Source organism: Pteronotus mesoamericanus, unplaced genomic scaffold (assembly GCF_021234165.1).
Source record: "Pteronotus mesoamericanus isolate MK-2021 breed Mesoamerican mustached bat unplaced genomic scaffold, CSHL_Meso_final contig_657, whole genome shotgun sequence".
In the NCBI taxonomy this organism is placed as follows: domain Eukaryota; kingdom Metazoa; phylum Chordata; class Mammalia; order Chiroptera; family Mormoopidae; genus Pteronotus; species Pteronotus mesoamericanus.
In genome coordinates, this window is record NW_026555229.1 from 19719895 (window position 1) to 19741766 (window position 21872).

Here is a 21872-nt window from a genome sequence, read left to right on the forward strand (position 1 = left end):
TACATGAATGATACCGTACCCACGACAGAGCAGCACAGGGGGCCACAAGTAAGAATGAGGTCCAGGCAGCGATGGACAGGCATGGAAAGACGTCTACGGTAATAACGTCAACAGGTTTCACCAACTTTCCCCATTTAAAAATAAAAAGTCTTATTTCCAGAGGAAGTTTAGAAAAATCCATCAGGCTAATCTCGCTTTTTTTTTTTCTTCTTCCCTTTTGCGCCCCTGGGGTGGTTCAAGCAGAAGCAAAAGCTTTCAGCCCATCTGAGCAAACAAAAAAATGCCTCCCTTTGGTTGGAACCACAGGAGAACTTGTAACAATAAAACCTCATGTGTTTTCTTAGCGGCAAACTCAGTCACTGAAAATAAAAGTGACTGTAGCTAGTCCCAGCCCTAAGCATCACCCAGAGAGAGGCTTCAAGAGTCGCCCAGCTTGTTCACAAAGGGCCCCCACCTGAACTCCACCCTCCCCGTCCGAGGCGACAGGAGGCCCAAGCCAGCCCGTACCCGGGCCTACACACCAGCCCACTCCCTGCTGACCAGCCAGTGACGCTTTGACACACTGGGTCATTTTCTTTGTTTCTTTTGGCCAAAACATAAAATGGAAAGGACTAAATCCTTCGCTTTTCTTCTATCTCAGCCCAGAGTATATATATACTGCACCAAACAAAATGAGGACTTCCTTTTTCAAATAACGTACAGCTTCCGAAAGATCCTTCCAGAATAACAGCCGATGCCTGTCTCTGCAACACAATCTGACCTGTTGATTTGGACACAGATTTGGGATGGACAGAATTCCTACCGGCTTTATTTGAGAGGATCCTATAGAGGAAACCCTATAAGGGAAAAAGAAAGAGCAAGTGTAATTTCTATCACGATCCAGGATCTCTATCCCTACCTCTCACCTTCACACATGGCAGTTTGGGGTCCCCCATGCTGTGACATGAGAGCTCGAAGAGGGGAAAAGCCCGTATTTCATTCAACCATCGCATCACCCTCTAGGCCAAGGACAGGGTGCTCCAAAGACAGAGAAGTAGTCGTTACAACACGAACACAGACGGTTCCTGCTCTGGTGCTCTGATCTACCCGCTCCTTCCGGACCACGGCCATGACGTTCTTAGCTCCTCACCTGTCTTTTCCCAGGACAGAAAAACTCCCTCATGGCGAGGCCAACAGCCTCCCCTCCGCCACCAATTCCCCACGTCCCGCCTACATTTGACCTCATTATGGCGGAAGATTACAGTGACTCTAGAAGCCACCTTTCCAACTCACCTGCCAAGTTGGGGCCACATCTCTACCACAACATTGGGTCATTTCTGCCCTACCTTCTCCCTGACTGAAATTAAACCAAACACAAGGACGTCTGCATACAGCAACGGGGTGTTCGAAGGAAGGAGAACCCATAAACGTGCGCTGGTGAATGAATCCTTTGAAAAGGCAAGACCATGATGGCATTTCAACATTCACATCTTAACGAGAGTGGGTGGGTATAGGTCCCAAATGGGCTCTTCCACTTCATAAAGGTGACTGTTCATTGAAGATGGATGAATAAATGAGTTTAGAAAGAAACTCTGAAGATTCCTTGCTTCAAAATTTGCACTATGTGAAGAACCACAAAATTCCAAACATAAGTAACTCATTAAACTGTTTTTCTATTATTTCCATTCAGGGCACACTGAGAGAAATCTTGCTAAGTCGTAGCTCATTACCGGGCACTGTAACGGTCATCAATGAATCGACATCTTCACACCAAGCTTACCTGTCCACGCTCTGAAAACAATGGCACACTCTGTCCCCTGTACCCACATGCATTATTGCCAGGTATGGTGATGAAACCCTCTTCTTACAAAACTCTGTAAGACATTAACTTGTCTGGAACACTTCTGCATCCTCTTTGCCCACACCACAGGCTCAATGTCAAAGATTAGGCAGATATTAGCCCTCCGCCCAGCCACCTCAGCCAGGCACCCTTCCAGAATATAAAGCAATCAATAAAGCTTCCTTCCTCAACTGTGGGGCAGAGGGCAACTGATGCTCGCAAAGAACAGAGGTAAAATGCTGGTACCGCAAAGTTCTAACAAGCCCCCTCCACACTGGCTGGCACGTGCCCGCTCCAACCCTAAGGGCTGGTATCCACAGACCCCACCTGTTCTCAATGCCTGCGGGGAGCAACTTCTGGCTGGTGCCAGATGTCTTATTTGCTGGTTAGTACATTTGGGGTAACACAGCCACCCAATGACCAGCTTTGGCCCCCCCGGAATCTCTGTTGGGAAACAGGTATGAAAACCTGCTCTGCAGCAACCAGAAGCTCATTAAAACAGTAGCTACCAATGGAAGTGTTGAAATCTCTGGAAGAAAGGAGAGGAATGCTCCCCCCTTTAACCAGGGCTGAGCTATGTGCTTGGGTCTCAGCCTAAAAATCTGCGAGGTCCAGGACCACCCAATGACAGCAACTAACATGACCACATGGTGTTACTTAAAAACACTGTCCTCCCAAAAGGGCTACAAGGAAAGTGTGTCATCACTCCCATTTCACACATGACAGAACCGAAGCCCAGAGGTCCCATGACTTCCAAGACCACAGAGTTAGCAAAGGATGGAAAGAGAATTGCAACTGTCCCATGTCACCTCCACGAGAACCCCCAGGGGCGCTAGCCAGCAAGGATGGAGGCCCTCGAGGGTGGACGATGGAGCATTCGTCAGAAAGGAAAGGAGAAAACGGATGCTGGAGCCACAGAAGCAGCACCAGGACTTCGCTCGCTTCCTTCGAATCCCAGCTCCCGTTCCGCGGAGACGGGCTCGCTCAACAGCCCGCTTTATAGAGGCATTCGCCGCAATGGCTACCTGGCCTGGTACCTCAACCCACTGAAACGGAGGGGCTTCCCCTGCGGCTGCACTTCACAGCTCTAGGGGTGGCTTGCAGAACCAGCGTCAGCATAAACACCAGCTCTTACACTCAGGGGGAGATCATGAATACAGAAAAACCAGACGAGGCTTGGCCAGGAGCCGGTGGGTCAACATGCTTCAAGTTCAGAAGCCCTGGGGCTCTGTGCAGCTGAGGCGGGTGATTTCAAGGGGAATGCACGTGCACTGCAACCTCGAAGGGGAGGCCCAGGCGGTCGAGGAGTGAGAATCTCCTGCATGTAGTATAGTGTGGGTCACTGCCACCGACCAGCCACCCCTCATCACACAGAGAAAGCAAAGCTTTGTCCAGAAGCCATTGTGTGACGGAATCTAGGATGGAGAGGGGTCGTCCATAAGGAGCAAGTGGGCAGAGGCGATCCTAATTTGGACAACTTCAGTAGTAAACCAACTGATTAATTTACAGGGCCACCATCTCTTCATTTACTGACATGCTACTTTGTCCCAAAGCCAAAAGAGTGCAAAATTCAAACTGGAGGAGTGTGGTCGGAGGGCTCCAAGTTGCCTCAGTCGCTTTCCTTCTGCTCAGGGATCACAGTGGAGCCTTTGTCTTCCCAGGGCAGAGGCTGCCCCAAGCGGTAAACAATTTACGCAATTTCTCCTTCTCCAACTGGGGACGGGCTGCCAAAAGCTCGGTGCCAGGTGTCAAGCCCACAGTTGGGCTTATCAGTCAGTGCCTGGAAGAAAGACGCTCCCCTCCTCCCGAACACACACCTGAGGGGGCGTCAACACGGGACAGATTCCTTCGAGCTTTCGGGCTGCGTCCCATCATGTCTGGAGCCGAGTTACGGCGGATTTACGTCAAGGGCTAGACGACAGCGCCATTCTGATCTGCTGCGAGCAAGTCAGGGCTGGTGAGGAGGCCGAAGTGATCTGTGCGCGGCCCGAAGGGATGCTTGGCCCCTGACCAGCTGCCACCCAGCCCCCAAGACACTGTCTGCGGCTTACAGCTCTTGGCCCAGGGGGACACATTTCTGGAAAGTTAGACAGATGAGAAGGCACAGCCACCCTTGGCAAATCCAGAGGCACCATTTCCACCTCCACTGTGCTCTGTCCCCCAAAATATCCAATGTCGGGTGAAAAGCTCCAAAGGTACCTTGGCCTCTGGGAAGGCAGAACTGTGCGCCCCCAAAAGAAAAACAGCTCCTAATTCAAAGCCAAAGCTTCCATGAGTAAGAAGGAGCAGCCTGTCTTTTGAACGCTTCCATCTCCTCCACCTCTCTCACTTTTTTTTTTTTTTTTAAACAAAGAGCTGAACAGGGACTGGAGGTAAGAACAGACCTTTCTGGAGCCTGGCCGCGGCAGCCGATTGATGCTGGTCCTCAGCAGAGTCAACTTAAGACACAGACGTCCGCCCGTGGCGCACGGAGCGTTCATCTAGGATTTGAGAAAACCCAGGTGGAAGCCCTGGCTCTGGAGCTCCTTCAAGTCCGTAGCACGTCGATTATCCCCACCCCCCCGAGCCCAAATTTCCCCAACTGTCCGGGGGGGCAGGGGAGATGGAGGCCAGGTCAGAGAACTTGGAACTCCCAGAACCTACGACCCTCCCCGTCAGTGCAGCAGCCCTATCGGTCCCAGGACAGCCTGGACGACAGCACCGACCCAAAAGGCGGAAACCTCCGCAGGACACGTGGACGTTGGCCACTGGCCACTGCCCGTGGGTCCCAACATGGCACTCAGTTTAATAAACTTTGCATTGAGTCTAATAAAAATTATCGAAGATGTGCAGTGTCAGACAGAAACCAGATATCCTGGGGGTGATCACTCTGTAAGCTATGTAAATGTCTAATCACTATGTCGTACACTTGAAACTAATATCATAGTCTGTTAACTGTAATGGAAAAGTAAAAAATTATTTTAAAAAAGTTCCCACAGCATCCAGGTATGGCAGAGGGGGGGAACCAGTGGCTGGCCACCTAGGTGTCAATTTGGTGTTTTCATCTGTTACCCAAACTGATCCCCACAACCATGGATGTGGGTCGAGTGATGGCCTCCCAAACATGAGCCCTAAACCTGGAACCTGCGAATGTGGCCGTTTAGAAAAAAGGTCCCTGAAACTAAGGATCTCCAGCTGCTTCATCCTGGAGGTATGGTGGGCCCTACACCCAAGGGCAGGTGTCCTTCAAGAGGAGACGGGAGCAGGTTTGAGACAAACACAGAGAGGAGGCCACAGGACCACAGGGGCAGAGGCTGAAGTGATGCGTCCCCAAGCCAAGGCCTGACGACGGCCAGCGGAGGCTGGGACGACAGCGTGTAATGCCTTCGTCCCCGGAGTCTCCAGAAAGAACCAACTCCAGGAGCCCCTTGACTTCAGGTTTCTGGCTTCCGAAACTGAGACAGAACACACTTCTGTGGTTTTGAGGTGCCCCGCTTGTGGTCCCTTGTTAGGGAAGCCCCAGGACACTGACACAACCATCCCAGGAAAGAGGTAAGTATCGTCATTCCAATTTTACAGAAGAGGAGAGAGAGGCTCAGAAAAGCTAAGGAACTGTCCACTTTGCTTGCTGCCCACAGTGTAGGCTGGCATATCTCCTCCTCTCTCTGCACAATCCCAGGCTGTCCTTTCCTAACAGGGAGTCCTTCACTTTTGATGCGTAAGGATCATGAAACGAAAAGTTAAATGACTTATCCAAGGTTGCGGCCTCTTGGTGGCAGGGCCCTGGCCAGAATCCAGCACTTCAGCCTCTCTCACTGACAAGCGAGGGCGAAGACGTAGCACCTCGCGGAGCTGGCTCTCTGACGGGAGCCGTTTTAGGATCGCCGCCATTACCGACATGAGGGGCTTCACGCTCATTTTCCCCTACAAGTAAATGGCTAAAAAGTAATGGTGTCAATTTTAATGAGGATCACGCGGGGCTCCTAAAAGGGCTCCCACAAACGAAAGCACCTCCCTCACACGCAACAATGGCGTCCTATTTAATTCCAGAACACAAGAATGTCACCTAAATTACACGGCTTTTACATTAAAGTGCTTATGGGAATGCCTCGCCGAGGAAGAATTTCAATAAAAAGATCTCACCCGTGTCGATGCTTCATCATATCTGAACCACAAACCTATGTATCATAGCAACAAAAATAAAACCTCGGAGAAAGCGAGCTTTCGCTGGTCCAGTCTGACTGTCGATGAAACAGAGACGTAGCTGCGAAGCTGTGATCACACAGCCATATATTAAACGTGGACCCGTGGGCCACCAGCAAGTTCTTGCTCAAGCCTGAATCCCCTTTTGTTCCCATGCTGAGATGTTCAGAAGGACTGACTGCCAACCCTGTAAGTCTGTATGAGGCCCTTTAGCTGACTCAATTCTTATTTTATTAGTGCTTTTCAAAGTAATTACTAGGGTTTTGAGCAAAGATGAGAGTATTTCACACCTCCATCTTTCCTGAAATGTCTTATATACTCTACTGACTTTTGGCTTCTATTTATAAAGAGGGTTCAAGGCTTGGAAAATTATTAGGGTTGAGCTTTAATGGATATTCCCAACCAGCATTGTGTCATTATTGGCCCACGTTTCGCTGGGCGAGCTCCCAAACCTGTGACATCATCGGGCCTTTCTCTGCATTACTCCATACACTCCACGCTCCCCGTGCATCACACCACTGAATCATGCACTCCTTTCAACGAGCCCGATTGCCCGGGGATTAACATTAGACAGCACAATTCCATTATTCAGCAGCCCGATTCAAATCCAAGCCTAAACTCTACGAGAGAATTCAGGGCTTCAGAGGGAGATGAGCTGCCAGAAAGCTCAAAAGGGCGGTGGGGTGAGGGGCTTTTGAATGTTTTACATAACAACTCAACCTAAAACCTGCTATGAGCCAGAGCCCCTGGCTGAAGTGGCCGGGCTCTGACTCCTGACTCTTGGCATGGCCCCAGCCAACCCCAGGGAATGACTGGTAGGCCTAAGCAACGCTGTAATCCCCCAAAAGTGCTACACTACAATTGTTTTATTCCCACAATAAATTACTTCTTTTCAGGATTATGCATTTAGAATGTTTAGCCCCAAACTCTCCTTAAATAGAAACACTGTCATGTCAAATTCAGGATACATGAGGCCCAAAGTGAAATCCAAGTCATGTGCTCTTCGAGCTATCGATTTATAGGACATCAGCACCAAAACGCATGTGAACCACTTCCTTCTCACACCTGAGGCTTCTTTCCCTGTTTGTTCTGTTGATTCTCACTAAGAAACATGCCATAAACATCTCTGTCTTTAATGAACATCCACAGGACCTCCAGCATCTAAAAACCTTCTAGATAACCAAAATAAAATGTTACAAATACTCTTTTCACTGAATACTTAAACACAAATGGAAATAAAGACCATATTATGCTTTCTATGGCAGAGCTTCTTATGGATTTAATTTACTTTGACTTGATAGGAAATCAAAATGGTTTTCTATTTATTCAGTTTACCTAAATCTTCAATTAACCACATCTACGTAACCTGGTGAATCAAGCTTTTGGAAAGTTTCTTGATGCCTCTTCGGGCAAGTCAAATATCTTGGGGCGTCTCTCTTCAGAGATGATGCTCTACTGATGGAGAAAAGCCTCATTCGTGGACACTCAGTGGGTGGACACAGGTCTGCAGAACCACAAAGGGAAAATCCCTTCGGCAAAAGGAGTCAACGTGAACTCTTGACCCAACTTGACTCAACTCTTAGTTGAGACCTCAGCAGGAGTCAGCAACCTGCACGTGGAAAAGGCCAATATGGTTAGGTGACCTAGAGCAAAGACTCAAGGCAAGATGACAATATTGAGAGTCAGGGCAGATGACAAGACAGAGAAAAAAATGGCTTCTACCAAAAAAAAAAAAAGAAAAGAAAAAAAAGACCTCAGCCCAGCACCCCTGCAACAATGAGACAAGTCCTCCGCCTAGTTCCATATGTTATCAATCTTCATACAAGACAGAGAAACACCCTTTCTTAATCGTTAACGAAAAAACCCATTGTAACAGGCGAGCCAGGAAGAAATGTGAGTTCCCAGGACTATGGGCTATATGGTCTTAAGATATTCAATTTAAAAAGCACTTTGATAAAAAGGTATTAATAAGCCCATATACACCATTCCCTTTTCACAGAAGAAACAGCTGCTATGGACAGACATTGAACTTGTGGTGTCTAAGACTTTCTTCGGATGGAACCAAACAGCCCCCCAGCCAGCTCTAAGCTCAGTCATCATAGCAAGCAGGTTTCCCTTTACTCACAACCAGCACCATACAGTTGCCTTTCTTTACCTAATGGGGCCTCTCTTTTAGAAACAGGCCCTCCTACAGCGTAGCTGTGCCCTTTGCCTGCACGCGCTAACATTTTTCAAAGCAATCTCAGCTTCCAGAACGTCAGCAAGTTTCAAACCATGTCCATTTTATACAAGATGACGCTTGGGAGCCAAGAGGATCTTGCAAAACACACACAGCCTGGCTTATCAGGAAACAGAACATTGTGAAATGACAGAGGCATCCTTCTCAAATGACAGCTTGTATTTAGAAAGAAGGAAAACGAACTGACTCTCCCCAAACCAAATGAGTCGCGTGCAGCGGGCTGATGAATAGCTGCCACTCCGGGGAAGGAAACTCACCAACAACGTCGAGGTGGTAGGTGTGATTGATGGACCCATATTCATTCTCCACCACACAGGTGTAATTTCCTTTGTCGGAAGGGACCACACTTTCCATAATAAGGCTCCAATGCTGGTTTCGTACCTAAAAAGATCAAAGGAGAGGTGGTTATTTAACAAGCTCAGCACAGAACACCAGGTGCTTTGCTTTCTTGATTTTAAAAGTTGCGGGAAGACAAGGAAGGTAAAGAGAAGTCTGTCCCCTGAATTCGGAATTTTCCCCATAGTAAGGACTCAGAATGGTGATGAGTAAAACAGCAATTATGATCGTGGCGAATGTCAAGCAAACGGATATGGACATGTTCAGACACCAAAGAGCGTGTGGAGCAAGTCTATTAGGGTCATAAGTTTGACAGTATCTTCCAGAGGAGCTGAGGGGCTGGGAACTCAGTACCACACAGGATCAGTGCCCAGGGAAGATGACCTACCACGCTGCTCACCCACCCGGCCCCATGGCACCAAAGAACCGTCCGGGGCTGATGGTAGGGAGCACCTTCCATACTCCAGGCCCTGCCCTGAGTGCCTGCTCCCGCCTCAGCTGATTCAGTTCTCCCGAGGAGCCCACAAGGGAGGCGCTGTTGTACCTGCAGCCTTCTGATTGGAAAGCCTCTCATTTTTCCCCCCACGGCCTCCAGACGCTACCTGGAAGCCTCAAGAAGTTTCAGCTCTCATCTCTGGTGGGAACTGAAAAGATGCTACATATTCCTGAGAAATATACTCAGAATTCCAAATATGGGAGCAATGAATCCTTAGGAAACTTAAGTTGGATATCCATCTGTTTATAAACTCCTTGAGACGTTTCAAAGATAAGCAGCATATGTGAAAATAAGGTACTGTGATTCCTACCCACAGTTCTGTCAACATGCAAACAGACTGGACTCTCATGTTCCCATCAAATTTTTAAGCAAGCATGATTTTTCCTTATGAGGACCAAATGCAGATTTCATCTTTGGGTTTAAGGCTTTAATATTTCTCTCCGATTCCGAATCATTCTTTAAAGGTATTTTGGATAAGGCACTCTGGAGAGATGGAAGGGGGGGGCGGGGAGCGAGGGCCTGCTAATTTTAACTATCGGTTCAGGAATTTCAACTGACCTTCTGAATGATCCCCCAAGCATTGCAAGTGCTTTCTGCCCTCGTCACATAAAAACCAGTAATACCAGCAGAGACTTCACAAGCACACGAGTGATTCAAGGAACTGAACTAGAGAACAAAGCCGTCTTGTGAGTGCTCTGCTATATACGCAGCTGTCCGCTTGGAAAGCAGTCAGCAAAGGTTCGAGGTTCTAGGAGCAGCCACGGTACAACCCTCCTCTTCATGCCAGGCGTCAGTTCCACCCAAGCCATTACTGCAGAGTGGGGTTCAAAACCAAGATCACCCTGTCCCGGGAAGCTCAGCTGGTTAGAGCATCATCCCGATACACCAAGACTGCAGGTTCCACCACTGGTCAGGGCACATGCAAGAAGAATCCACCAATGAAGGCACAACTCAGTGGAACAACAAACTGATCTCTCTCTCCCTGCCCCCCTCCTTTCTTCTCTCTCTCAAATCAAAAAATAAAAATTAAAATTAAAATAAAATGCAATACCAGGATGATAAAATAAGACATTAAACATAAAACACAGTAACAATAAGATCACTGTTCTGGCCAGGTGACTCCATTAGCTGGAATGTCATCCTGCCCACCAAAAAGCTGCGGGTTCGATCCCCATTCAGGGCACATACAGGAGGTAACCAATGGATGTTTCTCTCTCCCTCTTTCTAAAATCGATAAACATATTCCCAGGTGAGGATTAAAATAATAATAATAATATCATGGCTCATCATCGACAGTCTCAGGAAGGGTCATGGTGGGGAAACCTGGACTCTTCTTAACAAGAACACAAGCAGTGGATTCAGAAGGAGCTCTGAGCAGACAGTCCCTGTGCTTCAGCTGCTGCCTGTCACCAACCCCCCTGGATAACCATGGAGGTCGTTCCAGAGTCCAGCCTCAGGGAGTTGGTGGCAGACACGCAGTCTCACTGTCACAGGTGAAACATCTGGCAGTGAAATGAATGTCAAGGCATATCAGGCCTACACTGCACTGGAGAAGAGCCACTTTCTGCTCCCGGCTGGGCCACGGGCTTGTGGCAGAACCAAAACAAGAGGCACCTCCTCTTAGGAAGGATCAGCACCTTCTGCGCAGAAAATATCGAAGGGGTGCCCTCAAGGAGGAGATGTGGGTGCTAAATTTTCCAGGGCAATCAAAACCCTGAGTCTGGGCCTCCGGGCTGCCCTGGAGCTGTGAGATCACAGCATGAGAGGCAGTGCTAGCTCCTTAACTCAAGGCAAATGAGCCCACAATGAGACCTTCCCTCTCCCCAAGCCCCCGGGGTACCAGGAATGGGACTCCCCTGGCCTCTGAGGGACCGGTCACATGGAGGGCAACTTAGGGGTGAAGCCAGAGGCCCCAACGTCACCAAGCCCCATAATCCATCATTTAGCCCTGCTGTAAATATTCAGTTCTTTGAGCCCTTACTCAAATGTCATGCCCATAAGCCCTTAATCATGGCTAGTGCCTGTCTCTGGACCCCATCCAAACAGTCCATGTCTTTCTTGCGCCTGGATCCAGATTTGGCACATGGAGCATTCCACATGGAGCTGAAGCTGAACTGACAGGGACGGCATCGTCCGCCTCTGCCCATGACAGTAAATCGTGGCACACGCGGCCTGGCACACCACTGCCATTTGTAACCCCAGGCCTGCGGGCCGTCCAGTCTCTCCCTGGGGCCATGGCTTCCCTCGTAAGAGTGCTCTTCAAGGGCAGGTGCTCCTGAATATTTACTTCCTACAGATGCACCACAAACACTAGTAAGTTAACATTTATAAAGTCCTTTCACAAGGAGAAAGGTATTTACCAAACCAGGTGTTCCTGCCCTTCCAGAGACCTTAGTACTCAATCAATATTGCCCCACACAGAACTGTTAATATTTATTTTCTTCCACCACTGCTCCAGCAGGGTGCCTTGACATAACCGCCAATCCCCAACTTTATGAGCTGTGGCACTTTCCAAATGGGTGGCCTCAAAAGCCATGAACGGTGGGGCTGCTTGGTAACTGTGAAGGGGATATCCTACCATTAGCAGTAGTGGCTTAAGGAGCAGCGAAGATTACAAACAGTAACTCCATTTAAGGCGGGGAGCAGAGGCACAAAGATTTTGGTGGTGTTTTTTTTTTTTTTTGTAACTATTCAGCGTACACCTACAGAAAAGACCCTTCCAATGGAAATGTGAGATCTTCTTCCACGTGTTTCTCTGAATTCCTCAGCTTTCCAGCGCTCAGTTGTTTCTGCCCGTTGGGTCAAATGCACAGACACCAGCTTTGCTTCCACAGAAGAGGAATGTAATACCCAAGAAACACGTGAAAAGACATGGAACCTCATTAGCATCAAGGAAATGCAAATTAAACCAATAATGAAACCCTGTTATTCACCAGCTGATTAACAAAAATTAGAAAGATCAACGCCATTGAGTTCTTCAGGAGGGTAACAGAGAAACACAGGCTCGCACAGAGGATGGAAACTTAAAAGGAGAAAAGCCTTCCTGTAAAATAATTTGGTAGTGCCTATTAAAATGAGCAACACACACGTTTTTTTTCTGACGCGGTTAATTCTACTGCTAGAAATCGAGCCTATTGAGAAAACAGCAAGATGACTTCAAGGCACAGGGACCAGGCTGCTGCTTCCAGCACTGCCTGTAACAGCAAAACACAGGCATCCGTCAAGAGGTCATTCATAATGTCTAGTTCATCCCGTATCTACGAATGGGTAGCTGATTCCAACAGAATAGCGCAGTCATTAAAAAAGGAGGTAGTCTTTCGTTCCAACCTGGCAAGATATCAACAGTTACGGATAAATGAAAAAATAAGTGGGCTGCATACAAAGATGTGTATATTCACGATCCCATTTTGAAAACACACACAGAGCGCTGTGGTGTATATGGGCCTGAATCTGTAAGTGTGTCTGTACAAGCACAGCTCAAACCAGACAGAAAATATATTAAATTGTTAGCAACATACTTTATATAATTAAGTGGGAGGATTACAAGTATTTACTTTTTTCTCATTTTCACTTTCAAATTTAAACAGAATCCTCATGCACACACCCCCCACACCCCCAAAGATAGTGAACCGGAGCCCCCCTGGCCTCGCCTCAGTACTGGCTGCCCGTCTGCAGAACTGGGCGCTCTGGCAGAAACACGAGAGCCAGAGAGGACACAGGTCCCACACCAACCTGCACACGCACAAGCCTCTTCATCCCTGCCCATGGCCAAATCTTTGTGGAACTCCTTCTTTTTCATTGGCCAAGGAACAGAATGAGAGCATGGGGCTTTGAAACTACACTCACTGAAGCCCTTTTAAAATAACATTTCCATGCCAAAACAAAGCAGGTTGAAGCAAATGGCCTGAACTCCTGGACTTGTAATGCAAAAACTGGATCCCTCCAACATTCCACACCCCCTCACCGCCAACAAGACAAAAGGAGGCCCAGACAGGTCTCTTTCAGAATTCTTTTGTGACCTCAGTCTTCCAAAGTGCCTGTTTAACCCCCAGCTCCCTTCAGGTGACAACTGGGAATGTGGGGTTTCATTTGGATGATGACACCAAAACACCTAGGTGAAAGGTGAAAGGTCAAAGTTTGGTTTCCACATGACAAAAAAAAAAGTCCAGACATTTCCAAATACCCAGGTGCTCGACAACCAGCAGGATAAACAACCAGGAGCTGGAAGGAAAGTTTTACTACATGCCAAGCAGATGAACACTGCATCCATACGCTAATACGCCCTGCAAAGGCTTCCTTCCACAGGTATCAGGAAGAGAGCCATCCCCTTCACCGTGGCCTTCACCGAGGCGCCCCACGAACTACAATGCAACAGAGACCAACTGTCATTAGGACGCATACAATCTTCCTCTCCCACGCCAGACCCCAGCGGTCAGCAGGCTGCCGGGGAGCTCCCAGCCGTCCCTTCTTGGATGCCTGTGTGCGAACGGGGCTTACACGTGTCAAGGGCTGTGGCCCTGACTGCTGCTTATCACCACGCAGATGGGGAGGGAGCCAACACCTGTTTAATGCTTAACCGCCAAGGAGTTTGCTTTTCAGGAGGTGTCCACAGGACAGGGCGGGGTGCGCTGTCTAGGCGGTAAGAGAGGCTCTTCCCTCCGCTCAGCTCCCGATCCAAGGATCTCTCCAAAGGACCGGGTCGTGCACTGCAAAATGCCGGTGCCCTGCAGATGCTCAGAAAGGGGCCCTGGGGCAGAGCGCACACAGGGGACCCACTGCAATGCCACTGTAGGTGTAGACCCAAATGAGTTGAAAGCCAGAACTCCAACACATACTTGTGCACTGAGGTTCACAGCTGCATCATTCACAATAGGCAAAAGGTAGCAACAACCTATGTGTCCATCGACAGATGAACCGATAAACAAAATGTAGTCTATCCATAGGACGGAACATTACTGAGCCATAAAATGGAATGGAGCTTTGATTCACACAACAGCCTGGATGACCCTTGAACATATTAAGTGAAATAAGCAAGATACGAAAGGACAAATACCCTATGATCCCACCTGAGTTACCTAGACCAGAGACAGAAAGTAAGTTAGGGATTTCTAGGGCCTGAAACAGAGGTGAGGAGGGGGAGGAATGGGAAATTACTGCTTATTGGATACAGAGGTCTGTTTGGGGTGGTGACAAAGTTTTAAAAACAAATGACAAGTTTTATGTTATGTATATTTTACTATAATTAAAAAGAGCCTGAAGTCTGCTTTCAACAGTCCACCTTGGCCCATCTGAGACTAACATGCTCTTGGGAAATGGTTCTCATTTATCATAACCGTTATTATGACACATGGGCCCTCATTGGAAGAGAGCTATTCAGTGTGAGCAGGAATGGGATGCAGTACCGCCTCAGTCCAGATAGCAGCTCCCACACCCAGGAGCCAAGTGACAAGCCTCATCTATAACAAAGGGCGAAAAAACCGCGTCCACTGTCCGCCTCCTCGGGCTGTGCAGGGAGCTGAGTGCACGGAGCACAGGGGCACGGGACAGAGGCACGGGACAGAGGCACGCCGCCGGTGAGCAGTCCACACACGCTGGCTCCCTCACCGCAGGCCGCCTGATCTGCGATTGAAGCGGAAATGGCTTGGCTCGGAAAAAGCGCAACAAAATATAAAAATATCGACAAGTACATTAATAGTGATATTTCCAAATAAGCATACTTTGGGGTTAAGCATAGCATTGAATCAAAAGTCTTCAAAATGACATTTAGGTAACGTAGACAATGTCAATCTAATTAACTTACTCACCAACACAACCAGTTTAGTTGTGATTATAAGAGAGCAGTCTGTTTGTTTTTTTAGGTTCTCTTTCCTCAGATTTGCAAGATACCGGGAAAGTAACCACGTGGACCGGAGACGCTCCACCGTGCCGAGGGGCTGCGAGGAACCCCGGGGTGGCCCGAGCCGTGGGCTCCTGCGCATTTCCACGGACGGCTTTGTCCCAGGATGGCTCTTGGTTCTTCCACAGTGAACAACAGCATGAAAGATGGTTTCTGAGAGTGCTCTTCCCTTATGCCTAAGTCATTACCAAAGAATAGGCTGGGAATTGAGGCTGCCTATTAATTATCTCAGTCATCTCCTTGCTTTTCTGCATTAAATTTTAATAACTGTTCAGAGGCCTATGAAACATCTAAGCTATAAAGGCAACCTCTTTATTTTAAAAAAACCTGCTGTTGTTTAAGATGAAAAATGGTTGGTGCATTATGGTTATGCTATTGGGTTCGCCAAAAAGTTTAGTTCTTTTTTCTGTATGATGGCTCTAGAAGTGCTTAGTTGTGTTTAACTTCATTCAAAACAATTTTGTTAGATTGTATTGTGACAGCTGTCTTAACAGCATGCATTAAAAAGAAAGACTTATCAAAACTGGTGAATTTTTGAGCAGCCATTTTAATATTGAAGATGGAAGAAGATATGCAATATTTTTGGCCTACTATGCTTTATTATTTCAAGAAAGGTAAAAATGCAACTGAAATGCAAAAAAAGATCTGGGCAGTGTAGGGAGAAGGTGCTGTGACTGACCAAACGCGTCAGAAGTGGTTTGCGAAGTTTCTTGGCACTACTGACATTTTGGCCAAACAATTCTTTGCTGTGGGGCTGTCTTACACATTTGGAAGATGTTTAGCGGCACCCCTAGCTTCTACCCGCTAGAAGCCAATAGCGGGAGACAGTCGACATCCTCAAAATATCCAAATCAATAAAGTTATTGGTGAAAATGAAAATGTATCTTTTATTTTATAGAAAAAACTAAACAGACTTTTAGGCCAACTCAATACTAAAACAGTTTGAGAGCTGGAAGGAATCAGAGGTTTCAGATGATCGAGCCAATCTTCTCATTGTAAGGATAGGTGACCTGAAGCACGGTCGCTTAAGCAACTCGCCGGGGGCACTGTGGGGCTCAAGCACCTGTATCATTGGGGAGATACAGTTCTGCTTCAAGTCAAGATTCATCCTTCTAAATAAATTCGTTAACATCCAACCAGCCTTTGCCCACATGCTAAGAAAAAAACAATAATTTGACTCTTAATCATCTAAGGACGGCTCAGCATGAGTTCTCTGATGAACAGGACCAAGCTGCAGAGTCCCAAATAGCCTCATTGGTCATTTTAATGAAATGAAAGGAGCTCTCTGTCCCATCTCATTACTCTCTTTGATTTTGTTTTGTGAGTTTTTTCTGTTCCCTTCCGCCTTCATTGGCCACACGTGCACACCATTTCAAAACAAGCTGAAAGGCAATGGGTGAGGGCCAAGCCGCCCGATGCCCAAACAGGTAAAAAGACCAAGACAGGCACCTGGGCCACCAGAGCAACACCATGGTTTGGGGGATGAAATTTACGAAGAAATAAAGTCACAGAAATAACACACGCTTGCGAAAACTCTCAGGTCAGGTCACACTTTCTGGAAAAATACATCCTGGAAAACTTGACACCTTGTTTCTTCGTTAAATAAAGCAGTGAAGGGCGGCAGTCACCGGTGAGGGGCACTGAGACATCAGGCCCTTGCATTTCAACCGGGTCTCTTGGCTTTGAGGGGCGTGCTGAGCGACAGAAACCACAAACTGTCCACAACGGTCCCCTCAGGTCAAGCATGCAGAAGCGTGGTTCTTTAAAAATTTAGGCAGGGAAAAACGTTTATGCCCATGATAAAGAAACATCAGAGGGGAAACCTAGCATCGGCAACCATGCTCCCGACTCTGCTCGGCACAGGTCCTGAGGAAGGGGCCCTGAGGGCCAGGCGCAGGCCTGGGCCTGTGGGTGGGTACCTGGGTACCGGTCTCTCTGACCTCCTGTGACCCCGTGACCTCCGGGTCTGGGCTGAGTCCGACACATTGTTAGTGCGGCTTGTACTTTAGGTAACCACACATTCCCAGGAGAGGAGACATCTCTGTGTTGCCCTTTCACGTCCCAGGATCCCCTGGGCTCAGTGACGTTTGTCCCCATGCACTCAAATCCCACTTCTCTGTCGCTCCCACAACGGCTCGAACACGAGGCAACAAGAATGCTCTCATCCTCTGTGCCTCCACAAAGACAGGCTAAAGGTATTCTGCTGACGGGTCCTCATTTTACTTTTAGAACATGGGTGCCCTTCATTTAGCAGAACGTTGTCATCAGTAATTAAAACTGAACTGCCTGCACCTGGTAAAAATCAAGCCATGTTTTCTCATTAGGCACCCGTGTCTTCCCAATCACTAATTCAGATTTGCAAAAAGCTCCTTACCCGTAATCATGAGATTGGTCCTATTTGACACCAGGAGTTTCTGGAAGCTCATCAGCCCCTTGTACTTATTTCCAAGGGAGGGAAATTCATTGACCACCAGGATTTTGACCATCATTCTTACACTTAAGACGTATTTATTAATAAATCATCCGGAGTGCCTCCATTATGTTGTCAGAGAGCATCCAGTGGCCAGGACAATCCCAGAAGCCCAATGTTTAACAGTGTAACTCTTCCTTTACAGCCAGCATCACCTAATGAAATCTTTGTCTATCCATTCTTAAAAAAAATAAAAAAAATAAAAAGCCAACTTTCCAATCTCATTACACGTGGTCTAAGGACAGAACTCAGGACAAAGAGACAGATCGCCCTTCTGCTTCTACCTACGCACAGCAAGTCATTGCAGGCACCTGATGATTATGTCCCCTTCCTCAGGGTCACAGCACCCCCCTTCCAGCAGATGTCACAAAGAAACTACCTGACACAGGTCGTTTCTTAGACATTTGCTCTTAGGCTTTCCCTACCACCCTCTGGGTGTTGGCTTGTAGAGGGTGATTTTTCAAAGTTAAAACAAAAGTCAAAATTTTTTGCAGAAGAAAACAATTCTTTAAAGATGAGCAACTGTGTGTGGCATTTCAGGAGAGGGCTGAAGGGCACTTTGGGTGGAAAGAGGCCCATTTAACCACAGCAGTGACGGGCAGGGGCTTCGGTGTCATCAAAGGTGACACTGGCTAAGTTAAATGCAGGTGAGACATCAGGCCCTTGCAAGGTTGCTCACTGCCACCCAGGTTCACTGCCTTCTGGGTTGTTCACTGCCACCCAGAACTCTCTCCTGCCTGGTTCTGAAGGACCTGTGGCCTGGGCTGAAGCGCCCTCTCTTGTACCCACTATGCAGGTTTCTCAGATGACCCTGGGATCCCCGTGGCTCCTGACAGTCATGCCCTGGGGACATCTCCTGGCCTAGTGACTTACTTCATAATAGCACACAGCGAAGTGATGGGAAGCGCTCCTAGGACTAGGTTCCAGGAGGCTGGCGCCACTGTCTTCCTCACGCTCTCTCCGTGGCTCTTCCTGTCTGCTCACCCTCGGGGAGCCAGCTGCCACGGGGAGGCCCCGTGGCCAGGGACTGAGGGCGGCTTCCAGCCCACAGCCAGTGAGGAGCTGAGGGTCCTGAGTCCCACAGCCTGCAAGGGAGTGGTCCTGACAGCAGCCACATGGGTGGGTCTGGAAGCAGATCCGCCCCCGCCCCATGGGATCCTACAGAGGAGAACCCAGCCTTAACTGGAAACTTAATTCCAGTCCGTGAGAGGCCTTGACATGAAGGCCCCGCTAAGACACACCTGGACCCCTGACCACGGAAGCATGAGATCATAAACATGGCCGTTTAAAGCCACTACATCTTGGGGTGATTTATCACCCAGCAAGAGGTAACTAATATGTGCATTCATGTTCCAAATGCACCAAAGAATTTCATAATAAGGTTCCTGAAGTCTTCCTCGTGTAATGAATGCTTTTTTTTTTTCTTTTTTGAGAGAGGGGAAGGGAGGGAGAGAAACAGCGATGCGAGACAGAAACATTGATCCGCTGCCTCTCTTACACAGCCCAACCAGCGACAGAACCCTCAACCCAGACATGTGCCCTGATCCTGAATCAAACTCGCAACTTTTTGCATTGCGCGACGATGCCCAACCTGCCGAGCCACACCAGCCAGGGCAAAATTCTTCAAGCTCGCCCTCTCCTCACTAAATCATTTGGTGGTTCCACATCTCACTCTGAGACATCCTTCCCCCAGTCTCAGCCCAGATTCCTCCCCTTTCTCTGCGCCTCCCGAAGGACCAGTGTCACCTCTCCCTGCACGTCCGCAGGGCGGCACGCCTCCAACTTCACCCCCATCAGTGCCCTCCCTGTCAGCTTTTTGGTCTGCCTTCCCTGCTGGACAGGGAGTCCCTGCGAGCTGGACCTGTGCTGGGCTTTTCAGAGTCCAGCACGGTGCCTGCCCCCAGCGGACGCTCCATCAACCTTTGCCGAATGGGTGAACCAAGACCTGAACGGCATCCACAGGCGTCCTCAAGGAGATGACCACTTCCACCTCCCCCACCCCGCAGCGAGTGGGCGGTAAGACTACATTTCACCACAGTCCGGAATGGGCTGTTGAGCATCCTTGAAGACGGAAGACAGGGAGATTGTTTCCGTCAGCTCTGCAGCATTCTCTCTCCATACGTAATATTTCATCCTCTGGTTGCTAATCCAGGTCCATCCGTTGCTCATACAATCCTGCCTGAACACAGCAACTGTACTTACGCTCCTCAAATTCTGCTGCAGTTTTAGTTTTATAGACTATAAAGCATATAGAAAACAGACTCTCAACTTTCGACCCTTCTGTTATTAAACGTGCCTCATATAAAGAACAATGCAAATGGGGATTGTACTTGAGAATTACACGCAAGTCCAGGCTAACTTTTTTAAAAATAGCAAACATGGAAATGATCAATTATGATCATGACTGGGTTGTTTTTTAATTCTGTCTAGTTCCTGCTAACTTTTGAAGACTCACAAAATGAATAAAGAAATCTTGTAAGACAGAGACAATTTTGAAAGCATAACTGTACCTTATAACCTCCAATGCGATGCTCCTGTTTAAATTCCTTTCCGTTTTTCAGCCACCTCATAGTTGGTGTTGGATTTCCCCCAGCTGGACAGCGAAACTTGACCGTGTTGGCCGCAGGCACGGCGTGAAGTCGCTTTTCCATCTTATCCGTGTTGGTCCAATACGGTGCTCCTGTTTTGGAAAACAACATTACAGTGTTGTTGGACAGAGAACTTCAGTCTCCATTATTAAACTCCTAGGTACGATCATTTTATTTTGTACAAGAATGATCCGACGTTTTGAAAACCTTGGGGTAAGATTTGCATTAGGAAAAAACTTTCTGACATCGGATCCAGCTGGAGGTCCCTGGAAATGGACTGCTTGTTAGTTTATGTCTATTAATAGGGGGGGAAAGTGTCTGAGGCACCTTCTCTCCCTTGTTCTTAGTGCCAGAATTTAAATGTTGGTTGAATCATGTTCTAAAAGGCTACTTTATACACACTGTGACAGCACATACAACAGCTGAGTCCTCCCAAAGTGTAGCATTTTAGATGGCCACACCTAGGAAATGATCATATATACACACGAGGAAAAGCAAGCTGTGCTCAAAAGCCACGTCAACGTATCCTTGGAGCCCCACTTTAGAGGTTCGTCATAGTACAGCATCGCCTCGGTCAGATAAAATTCTCGAAGCCACCTTCGCTTGTGTGGCATTTTATATGACAGCCACTAGCCATATCACTGAATATACTTTAACGCTTTTAATGGAAAAAAATGTATTTTTCCGCTCCGCTGGTGGTTGTGAATGCCATCATTCTGCCACCCTGTCGGCGCAGGTAACTTCACAGGTAACTACGGATAAAATGTAAAATTGTACCCTCTACATGGCCCTTCAAGTCATAGGTATGAGTGATTTTTTTAAACTCAAGGAAGGAGGTAAGTTTTTAAATTTGCCAAACAAAGGACAGTTTATCCACACAAGAGCCACCGCATCCGCCTGGGATGCCGCCGTAAAGCATTCACGCCCACCAACATCGGCTGATGACCACTACTGACAGGGTGTTGTGTGCTTGACCACCAGCCCTAAAAGCTCTTACCTGTTTAATACATCGGTCCTGACAACAATCTGACAAGAAAGGCATTACTGAGATCCCTGTTTGCTGATAGGGAAACAGAGGCATAGAAATGTTAAGTAATCTGTCCGACACAACGAAGGTAGGAAGAGAGTCAGCCAGGACATGAGCCCAGGCAGTTGGATTCCAGAGCCCGCTGTCTCAGCCCCTGCCCTGGTCCACTGCTGGTTAAGAACCAGCTTCTCCATGGGCTTGGGACCCACACCTGCAACCGCTCAGACATGCGAGACTTGAGCCAGGACAGCCAGCCTGGGCCAGAAGCATGCAGCCTCCGATATTCCTGCCCAGAACTTCTACTGAAGTCTCCCATAGCATTTAACTTTTCACATGTATGTTTCTGTCTGAGGAAGCAGGTAACCAAAATCCCAGTATCCCCCTAAAAGCATTCTTTAATGAGGCCTTGAACATTCTAGAACATTCCAGAGCACTGACATTCTAAAAGGCGGATTCAGAACTGCTTATTCTGATGATGATTAGACTGAGCAACAGCACACACACTCCACAAAGCAGAGGCAAAAAAAGGGGCCTGGGCAGGGTCTTTGTCTCTGATGTGGATTTAGAGGGTCCCTGCTCCGTTCTGTGGGTGGCCCAGCTCGCACCTAGGGGTTTACAGTCTCCTTCACTTAACAGCCAGGCTTTCGTGGTAGAATTAGGAACTGGCATAACTGCATCCACAATTCCTACCCGCATCTGCCTCACCCCCACTCTTGAACCTGCTATAAAAGGTGGAGCTGGGGTCTCTTAACAAGGGCACGCAGTCTGCTCTTTCCCCACACTACAGGCGGCATCCACACAATCCAAGGCAGGGCACGT

At 48.1% G+C, this 21872-nt stretch overlaps 1 protein-coding gene across 4 annotated transcripts in view; it reads right to left on the minus strand.

The window, feature by feature from the left end:
- Nucleotides 1–21872, minus strand: part of FGFR2 (fibroblast growth factor receptor 2) — a 98053-nt gene that overhangs the window by 41299 nt on the left and 34882 nt on the right. For all 4 annotated transcript variants that reach the window (XM_054581621.1, XM_054581620.1, XM_054581619.1 and 1 more), the window contains 2 exons: nucleotides 19949–20118; nucleotides 8498–8621 (listed from right to left, as the gene is read on the minus strand). In XM_054581621.1, the coding sequence (XP_054437596.1) occupies nucleotides 8498–8621; nucleotides 19949–20118 (294 nt within the window). The remainder of the gene's footprint in view (nucleotides 1–8497; nucleotides 8622–19948; nucleotides 20119–21872) is intronic.